Source organism: Sphaeramia orbicularis, chromosome 18 (assembly GCF_902148855.1).
Source record: "Sphaeramia orbicularis chromosome 18, fSphaOr1.1, whole genome shotgun sequence".
NCBI lineage: Eukaryota > Metazoa > Chordata > Actinopteri > Kurtiformes > Apogonidae > Sphaeramia > Sphaeramia orbicularis.
The window spans coordinates 8265118-8275231 of record NC_043974.1 but is presented as its reverse complement, the minus strand read 5'-3'; the positions used below and the strand labels follow the sequence as shown (position 1 = coordinate 8275231).

The 10114-nt window shown below is 36.3% G+C and overlaps 2 protein-coding genes across 10 annotated transcripts in view; one reads left to right on the top strand and one right to left on the bottom strand.

Moving 5' to 3' along the window:
- The window catches only part of phka1a (phosphorylase kinase, alpha 1a (muscle)), a 41019-nt gene extending 36335 nt beyond the window's left edge, over positions 1 to 4684 (bottom strand). For all 8 annotated transcript variants that reach the window (XM_030162607.1, XM_030162610.1, XM_030162611.1 and 5 more), the window contains exons 1-2: positions 4395 to 4684; positions 589 to 747 (exon numbers count right to left, since the gene is read on the bottom strand). In XM_030162607.1, coding sequence (XP_030018467.1) covers positions 589 to 747; positions 4395 to 4472 — 237 coding nt within the window. In that variant the 5' untranslated portion in view covers positions 4473 to 4684. The remainder of the gene's footprint in view (positions 1 to 588; positions 748 to 4394) is intronic.
- A 2225-nt stretch (positions 4685 to 6909) lies between these two features.
- The window catches only part of hdac8 (histone deacetylase 8), a 45416-nt gene continuing 42211 nt past the window's right edge, over positions 6910 to 10114 (top strand). The window contains exons 1-3 of one of the 2 annotated variants that reach the window (XM_030162666.1): positions 6910 to 7305; positions 7395 to 7447; positions 9067 to 9197. In XM_030162666.1, coding sequence (XP_030018526.1) covers positions 7192 to 7305; positions 7395 to 7447; positions 9067 to 9197 — 298 coding nt within the window. In that variant the 5' untranslated portion in view covers positions 6910 to 7191. The remainder of the gene's footprint in view (positions 7306 to 7394; positions 7448 to 9066; positions 9198 to 10114) is intronic. The other variant, XM_030162667.1, reaches the window with a different exon arrangement.

Genomic DNA, 10114 nt, shown 5'->3' with positions numbered 1-10114 from the left:
TTCAATGAAAATTTCCTCAAATTGGTTGAGATATTGATATACTGGTTGAGACTATACTTTGAGCAACAGATTAAGCCACATTTGATGGCATAGTGACCTCTGTTTGTGTGTCTGCCAGTAGGATTATGCAAAAAAAACTACTGCACTGATCATCATGAAACATGGTGGAAATCTTGGGCATGAGCTAAAGATGAAGACTGCTAATTTTAGAATGAAAAGAGGTGAGTTTGGGTTTATTTCTGGCTTTGAGATTATGCATTTGATTGAATTACCGGGCTGCTGAACCTTTGGAGGAGGTAGTTCCCTTCTAGGTATGTGGTGCTGAGTATTTTTGGCTGCAGGACAGTGTATGTGGGACTGGATCCAAATAAATGACAGTATATGTATTCATGGTAATGAAGGAACATGTGACCTGGTGCAACAATGGAGCTCTGTGGCCCCAGAGGAACAAGAAATATCAGGGTTTTTGATTACCAGGCATATAAGAAAGATGTATCCTCTGCTAACAGAATCTGTCAAGGGACTTAAAACATAAATACTTTGCTCAAATACTGAGTTTTTTCTCAGAACACACACACACACACAGACCTGCTCCAGTTCGTAGGCCTTGGCCTTGTCTTCATCCCGGTCGGCGTTCTTCCTGTAGGCCAGGCTGAGGGCCCACACTGACACGATGCTGTAAACATTGTCTCTGACCCAAGCATCAGGCATCTCAGTGCTGCCTGGCAGAAGACCTGTTACTGGATCCTGTCGGCCACAGAGGAGAAAGGTCAGAGGTCAGAAATTAAGATGGATGGAGCGAAATGGAGGTAAACACCTACTGTGTACATAGAATAAAGGTTCCTTTTCTTGGTCATTCAATGCAGTGGAAGACTTTTGGGGTTTTATTTTGAAGAAATAGTGAATATCAATCTAAATAATGAAATATAATCCTTTCATAAATCTGGTAATATTTAATAGAAACTGGAAAAAGCTGACAACAAGGAATTTCAAAGCAACATGAACAATCATGAAGTGAAGCTACGCACAGATCATGTACTTAAGTGACAATAATAACAGCACACAGTGACAATACTCCACTACAAGTAAAACGTCTGCATTAAAACCTTAAGTAAAAGGAAGTATTATGAACGACATATACTTTGATGTATAGAATTCTAAGTGTTTATTGTGCAATGGTCCTAGACAGTGTTTTACTTGTATATAGAAGTTTCAGATTCATTTTCCTGCTGTGTTAAAATATATGTTATATTTTATTGCTGTACATTTAAGGGTGGTCTACATGGTATGTTAAAAGACCATCGTGTGTTTATAGCATCTCTGTCCTGTGAGAACCTTGTGTCACCAAAAAGTCCATAGGCCTTAGAAAAACAGGCATGTTTTCAGCTTAATGACGATGCATTTTCCAGTGAATCCAGGAGGGTTTGTGCGAGTTTATTTATCTTAAGGAGAATTTTTCACCCAACCCTTGAAAGAACACTCCATGATTCAGTTTGTAACAGAACAGAAGTATGCAGCTGGAGACATAGAGATACTCAAGCGAAGCAAAAGTACTTTAGGCACTAGAACTTTAGCTGAGTGCTTCCTTTCTTGAGAACTGCATTACCTGTAGCCCTGCCTCCTCTTCTCATTTGCAAATGTGGGTAATGTGATAACAGTAAAGCGCAAATCCAGATGAGGCAACGACAGCAGGAACAATGCAAATGAAACTAGAACTGGAACTGGTTTCCTGCCTGTATGTAAAACAGCTTTGTTACCTTGCTATTGCTATTGGAGGCTTAAAAATTGTTATGTCAAGATACTGGAAAGCATAAAATGCTTTATTGTGATCAACCGGAGCCCCACACGTGAGCTGTTTCAAAACCAAATTTCACCACAAAAAGGAAGAAATTGCATCAACCGAGCAGTGAAACAGTCAACACATTCAACCTTATCTGAGACCCAGCCTTCACCTCTTAAACACAGTTTATTCACACACTTATCTTGAGTCAGTTTTACTAATTAAATGGTTTATTGAGCTACTCTATACGCTGTCCCTGGGGTCAAATCACTATGATTTACTGCTATACTCCACAAACACTCTGTGGCTGCCGGCCTGCAGATCTGTCCATTAGTGCAGTGATCCATCTAACCAGTGAGCTGTACACAACGGCAAGATGGCCAGCTGCCATTTGGGACCAATTCAGAGGTGACTTCACACACCGTTTATCCACTTCCGTGTTTGTCTGAAGTTTCTCCTGGTTTCCACACAAGGATAGATGAAGTACAGAGGCCGGACCACCTCTGGATAACACATTCCTTCTTCTACCTCTTCTTCTCTGCACTTCTAGCAACACAATTTAAACCTGATACACAGCAACAACAATAAGGCAGAAAATCTATAACTTTCTTGCACTGCACAAAAGACAAAACAGGCATTGTAGACCTCCCTGTGTTTTATGGAGTACCCATTTCATAACCATCTTACTATCTAAGTATCAAGCTTTAGAAATGACTGAAAAATACTCCTGGAATTTACAACACTGACTACGTGCATACTAACATTCTTAAATAATCTGGATTTTACATAAGTGATGTCAGCAGCGTATTCTGTTTGTTTGGATATTTGTAATTTGGCCTTATTCTGATAATCCTCTTATCAAGACATGTGGGATGTATTGATATTATTTATGCATTAGAAGCATTCTTTGAACTTGTATACAGTGCATTCAGAATATGCATCTCACTTGGGTACTAGGTTATGTGTTGCAGTATTCTGCAACACATAACCTAGTCGTAAAAATGAAAAGAGGTGAGTGGAAATACTGCAAGAGCAAAACACTGAATATTTGTGCATGTAAACATAGTGACTGTAATGTAAGAGATTACACTATACAGTAAATATTAGCAGTTCAGTTTCATTGTTTGCAACCTGCTGCAGACAAGTGAAAACTAGTACTTTGGTTTTGATTCTAGAAGTCTGTGAACTCTACGGGAGGAATTAACACCATCCTAAGAAAATATATTATTTAATTTGGTGTTTTGGTGATTCTGCTAATAATACCACATGATTCACATACTTTTTGTCACACCATTGGGATCAATATCATCCTGGAAGAGACCCCTCCCTTCAGATTTTTCCTGTAATGTGGAATAATCTGTGGCATAATCTGGAGCAAAATTTAAAAATGTCTTCTTCAATTTGTGCATTTAAAAGGATGTATAAATCCACTATAATAACAAAATATAGAACATTATAAAAGTACGCATAAAATAAGATACTATTGTAGTTAATTGGTTATCATGATAAGAAGATACTATCATATTTATTGATCATTGTATTTGGAGTAAATATTTAAAGTGCATATAAACATTATAGTTTATATTAAAAATGGTTGATTATCGAAATCTGATTATGTGTGAGGTGACTAAAAAGTGTATATGAATGGTTTGTATGGATGTTTTGTGTTATTGTAAAAAATATATAGAGGAAAATGTGTGTTAAGAAAGCAAAGGAAGCTGATCTACTGTAGTTCGATTATTAGTTTGTAAAAAGGGGGTGGGAGTCAATAAGTTATACTTCTTCCCACTCCTTTTCGAGTGCAGAAAAATTGTATTGATTTATTTTTTTTGACCATGTTGTATGATTCTTTGTTTTCTGATGACTGTATGTCCTCGAAATAAACTATTACTACTACTACTACTATTAATTTGTCACCTGTCTGTAGCTGTAACAAATGACATGAAGTCATAACAAACTTACAAACACGTGGCTGATTGGATCTACATTGAAACACAAAAATCTGTACAAAGGTGTGTCAGTCAACATAATAATAAACACTGTTTCCTCTGGCATGCTGAGTCATTACACATTTCACAGGTGTAATCTTCTGAAGTTAATTTTATATGTCAATATCATCAATCAAACTAAAATAGTTCTCACTATTTTATATTATTGTTCTTGTACAGTCTTAGGTACTTTCTATTTGAGACAAGGTACTTTTTTCATCTGACTCCAACAGGAAGAAGAATTCCTATGTGCCGGGACTGTTTTTTTTTTTTTTTTTTTTGTGCACAAATGGCAGATAAATTAACTGAATCTCTTCACACGCAGTTGAGTTACCTAGTGTTAAGTTAAAAGGTCCTTATATGCAAAACACAATACTAGAAATTCTGACCTAACATTAAACACTGACCACATACACCAGTACAGGAATGTGTGTGTGGATGCACCTTGTGTGTTTTAACGTTGCGCAAGTGCATTTGACTTCACCTCCTGCATGCATGAAAACACTCGAGTTCAGACTCGTACTGCAGGCTCAACATGACCTGCACACATTTCAAAAGCCCGTCAAAGTGACTTATTTCACTGTTACGTCCATTAAATGTAAGTAAACAGACGTCTGAATACTCACTTGGTGCCTCAGGATAGTTTGCTGCACTATCCGGGCATAGTTGTCCAGTTTAACGCCGGAGTTGCTCCTGCTTCTCATGGTTGTAGATCAGTTCAGATGGACTCAAACACGGACTAAAAGGCTAAATATTGGGCTGTAGAGTCATGTCGCTCTTCGAAAGGACAACCAGCCGAACGGGAAACCCGCTGTCAAGGAAAACAGAAAGGCTGCTGTCACAGCTAGTAGGGCGGAGGAGCCTCCGGAGACCCAGCAGCGACTGGCGGCCGGTTGTAGTCGGAGGAGGCTGCGGTAAAGCTGTGCACGGGGAAACCGGAACAGCACAGGGACCCGGAAGTGCCACCTTCAGAGTAAAAGACTACAGAGAGGATGGAGAAAAAGAGAGACTATGAACAAAGAACAGAGAAATTAATTAGTGAAAACAAAAAAGAAGGTATTTATCTATAAGGTATTAATAATAATAATAATAATAATAATAATAATAATAATAATAATAATAATAATAATAATAATAATAATATTGAGTGTAGGCATTACACAAAAAGTAAACCTGTGGTTAAAGTAAAAAATAAATAATACATAATGGGAAAAATTACAGTGTGCACAAGATGACAATAACTAACTAACTTAATAAATTAAATAAATAAATATATAAAAATGTAAGCTCAAATGCAAAAACTGAAATTATCATAAAATAAAATGAGAGTCCCACCATCCAAAGACATGCACTGATAGGCTAACCCAGGGGTAAGGCAACTCCAGTCCTCGAGACCCGGTATCCTGCATATTTTAGATATTTCCCTCTTCCAGCACACCTGGTTCAATTAATGATCCGCTCATCATCAAGCTCTGCAGAAGCCTGATAACAATGTAAAGGCTTCCAGGTGTGCTTGAAGAGGGAAATATCTAAAACATGCAGGATACTGGCCCTCGAGGACCGGACTTGCCTACCCCAGGGTTAACCGGTTAACCTAAACTGCCAATAGGTGTGAATGTGAGAGTGATTGTTCATCTCTACATGTCAGCCCTGTGATGAACTGGCGACATGTCCACGGTGTATCCCACCTTCGCCCATTCGTAGCTGGGATAGGTTCCAGCAACCCCCACAACCCTAGTGAGGATAAAGCGGGTTCAGATAATGAATGAATGAGTGAATGATTAAATTAGAGTAAAGCAGAACTACTTGGTAAGTCGTTCCCCTTGGTAAGCAGAATTACTTACCAAGGGGATAAATGAGAAATATATAAATAGCTATACCGAAAAACAAAATTAGGTTAGAAATTACGCAATTATGGCCATATGTAAAAACAAAACAAACAAAAAAAACAAGCAAGCAAAAACAAATAATGAAATACATACATACATTAGCACACAACTTAAGTACATAATATGGAAGGATAGTTTTAGTACATGGTGTGAGTTTGCATTGTGATAATATAATATTGACTTTTATATTTTCATTTCATCTTTTTATTTGTATCATATTTGAGGTTGTAACAGTTTTTGTATTTTGCAGAGTACTAAAATCAGTGGCATTATAATGTTAAATACTTTTATACTATATTAAATACCTAAGTGAAACAAGGCAAAGTGGCACCTCTGTGTCCTCAATAAAGAGACAAAGCTCAATTTAAGAATACACTGGCTCAAAAGACATTTTATTTTTATTTCATAACCGGAAGTATTACTCTTCAATTTAAAAAGCTTTATAGGAGCGTGATGTGTAAAGTTTACAGAGTGAAACTGGATAGCAGCTGCAGTACAACTACATTTATAAGTTAATAAACCAACATTGTTAGTTAGTTAGTTAGTTAGTTAGTTAGTTAGTTAGTTAGTACCTTACTTACTTACTTACATACTTACTTAGATTGGTAAATAAATAAATAAATAAATAAATAAATAACTGAGTGGCTCAATGGGACGAGGAATACAAATGTTGTGCAGTACTACAGAAATGTGCAGCCTGTTATGTGCAGCCTTTTATGGGATACTAAACTTTCTAGTATTGTGATTTTTTTGTCAATTGTGTCTAAGCCATGTGGCCATGTCATTTGAAGTTGGTTTATATTTATTTTAATCATAACTCGTAATTTTTTGTAAATATGATTAAACCACATGACCTGGTTGCCTCTTTAAATATGATGATACAGATTGTGAATTTAATATTAACATAATAATAAAATACAAATAATAGATAAATTCAGTCTGCCTTCAGTCTGCAAAGCCCCATGACACATAATATGATATACTAAATATTCTAACATGGGGTTAAGCATTTCAGAAGAGATTTTGAACCAATAAATTACGTACCTTGGATGCTGCTGAAAAATTATTATTATTATTATTATTATTATTATTATTATTATTATTATTATTATTATTATTATTATTATTATTATTATTATTATTTGAACGTACAAGACATAAGTCTGGGAAATGGCAAAAGAAAAAGGAAATGCAGGAAAAGACTACAGGAAATCCCAGCATTCTTTGTTGCTCGCGTGTGTACTTCCTTAAAAAACTTCCGCTTGAGAGCCGTTAAATTCAAAGAAGTTTGATCTTTGAAGCCTTGTCTCTGCCTTCTGTGTTACAAAAACGTCAAACATTATATTCAATAAAATCAGTTAGAGGTAATTTTTACATTTTTTTTGCCGGTAAACACTGAGGAAGGACGTCACCAGGAGCGGTCAGACCGCGTTGACCGGGGGAATGTTAAAGCCGTAACACCACAGCTGCTTGCATCTTTTTCATTATTTTCTTACATCTCTGATAAGCTGTTTTTAGTTTTTATCAAACGTAAATGAGTTGCAGAAGAGACAGTGAAGATGACAGCTGCAGCAAACGGAGGGTGGCGTATATTTTCAGTCCAGAATACATTGAGACCTGCGATACTTTATCTAAAGTACCAAACCGGGTGAGTGAATGGAATTAGTCAGTGTATAGTGCATGATCTACTGCTCAGCTGTGTTTCATTGAGTGTTTTTCGTGTGTTTCTGTTTCCAGGCGAGTATGGTACATTCACTGATAGAAGCTTATGGACTACTTCAACATATGAGGTGAGTTACTGATGTTAATGGTAGTTTTAGCCTAAATAGAGCGAACCAGGATGCATAAACATATTAGCTTCAAGGTGTTTTATCACTATGTTTAATTGTAAACCAAATAATTTACATTCAGTACAAAAGGTGTCGGTTAAAGCTACATTTTAGATATTTAACCCACCCAATTTCAATCTTCAAAAATGCTCTGAGCTCAGTGAGTGTTTGGAATTTTATGAGGATTACATTCTTTCTGGCTGCAGTATTTGTACGTATTTTTTTTTCCATAAAGAAAGTGTTGGAGTTCTTATTTGGAAGATACAAAGCAGGATCCATTAGTAATTATTCTCCCATTTGTTCCAATTCTCCTTCATCCTAAAAATTTGTGGATAATCATATACAAAATATGGGATTCGATTCTGTAGGGGCAGTCACTTTTAATTCTTTGTTAGATATGTTCTTTGACAAAGTTTGAAGTACATATACAAATGATTTGTTTTCAAAGCATCAGCAATATAATGAACATCTTTAGAAGAAATAGTTTTGTTATTTTCACCAGTCACGACTGATTATTGTCAGAGTATTTTGCAGTGGAAGAAGTGTTTTTACTCAAGTACTCTATTTCAATGTTGAAATACTATAGTATCTCCATTTTATGCTACTTTATGCTCATATTTGACTTCATGTAAGCCTTTAAAAGTATTGCTACATTTAAGGATGTGTTTAAATAGTTGTTTTTTACTCATAAGGTTCCCAACTGAGTATATCAAGAGTGGTTTGAGTTCTTTAAATGCAAAGGGATGGAGCTTCAGTACTCCATTCATCATCTTCTTAAGCAAAGGTTCATGAAAGGAGAGGGTTAAATGCCATATCATTATTTACTGGAGCAGTAACATCGATCGCCCTGACTGTGCACAGGAAAAATGATCAACCTGACGGACAGGATGTGTATTTACCATCTTATTCCACAACTGTCCACTGATAGGTTTTGAATTTTAATTGATTTTGAACCATAGTTGAATGTGAATTATTACTTATATATATATATATATATATATATATATATATATATATATATATATATATATATATATATATATATGGATAGATAGATAGATAGATAGATAGATATTACTGTTACGACTTCTGTTACTGTTATCATCACTTTGTTATAACTTTCATCCTGTGATTGTTGTTAAACTATATACATAGTACATAATAAGCTATTATTATTACTACTATTACTGTATTATACTGCTTTGCTACTTGTTGTTTCTAGTAGTACCTTCCAATGTGCAATTGCAATTTTTCACTATTGTTTTTTTTTAATAGTTATTTTATTGTTCTTTTCTTGTGGTATTTCTAGTGTGTATATTTTGTGTTGTGCTGCTTTTGGAACTTCAGTTTCCTAAGGGCTCTGCCCAAAGTGTCATTAAAGTTCTATCTAATCTAATCTAATGAAACTAAAGTGTAAATAAAACTGTGAACTGAATCTTCAGCAGGAAGAGAAATGCTGTGAAATCAGGCTGGTGTAAGCATATTTTTTGGATCATTATAAATGTAGGCAGAAAATGAGAATGGCTCATGTAGATTAGACCACCATAATGTGCTGTTAACATTTTCCTCTTTTGTTCCAGAATCGTGAAACCTACTGTGGCCAGAATAGAGGAAATGGCAATGTTTCACACAGACTCCTATCTGGAGCATCTCCACAGGATCAGCCAGGATGGAGACAATGACGACCCCCAGTCAGGGGAGTATGGGCTTGGTGAGTAGTATGAAGAGAGTCTCTTCACTGCAATAGAGCTTTGCCAGCACTGGAAACAGGTCTAGGTCAATTCACTATCTTTTTGGAATTGAAAAACTCTAAGTGGTTTGGCTTATTTGTGTTGCTCAGGCTAAGTGCAGGATGTAGCAGCAGTGGCATTAAAAGCTTGTGTTGGGGAGAGCTTGTATTTGGGGAGGCCACTTGGGGAAGTGAACCATGGTGATAACATGGGTAAAAATGAACAACTTAATGGAAAAAAATACCATATAAAGACGCATATGTCAAAACTTTCTGTTGCTATTGTTAGCAAATAGTTGCTGGTCAGAAATTTATGTTCTTTTGTATGATGAGGATCACTTTGAAAACTATGATGCATGTATAGGGAAAAGGAAGATAACTGAAATATGCTGTTTTGGAAAATCAAGGATCCTTTTTTTATACTCACTTCATTATTGTGGGTGGCACAGGGTGTGCAGTGGTTATTGCTATCACCTCACAGCAAGAAGGTCCTGAAGGCCTTTTTGTTTGGAGGTTGCATGTTCTCCCCATGCCTGAGTGGGTTCTCTCAAGGCACTCTGACTTCCTCCCAGGATCCAAAGACATGCACCATGATAGGTTAACTGGTCAATCTAATCTGCCCGAAGATGTGAGTGAATATTTACTTGTTTGTATATGTCAACTCTATGACGAACTGGGTGTACCCCACCCATGCCCATCATAGCTGAGATAGGCTCCAGCACCCCCACAACTCTCACAAGGATTAAGTTAAGTGGGTTGGAAATTGAATGAATGAACCTCATTATTAGGTGAAGGAGGTGCCCGATATCCTGATCAGTACTCTTGGGAATTTTACAGACTATTAAAGCAGAAGAGTTCCCTCCTCAAAATCATATGATCAATAACACATTGACACACAT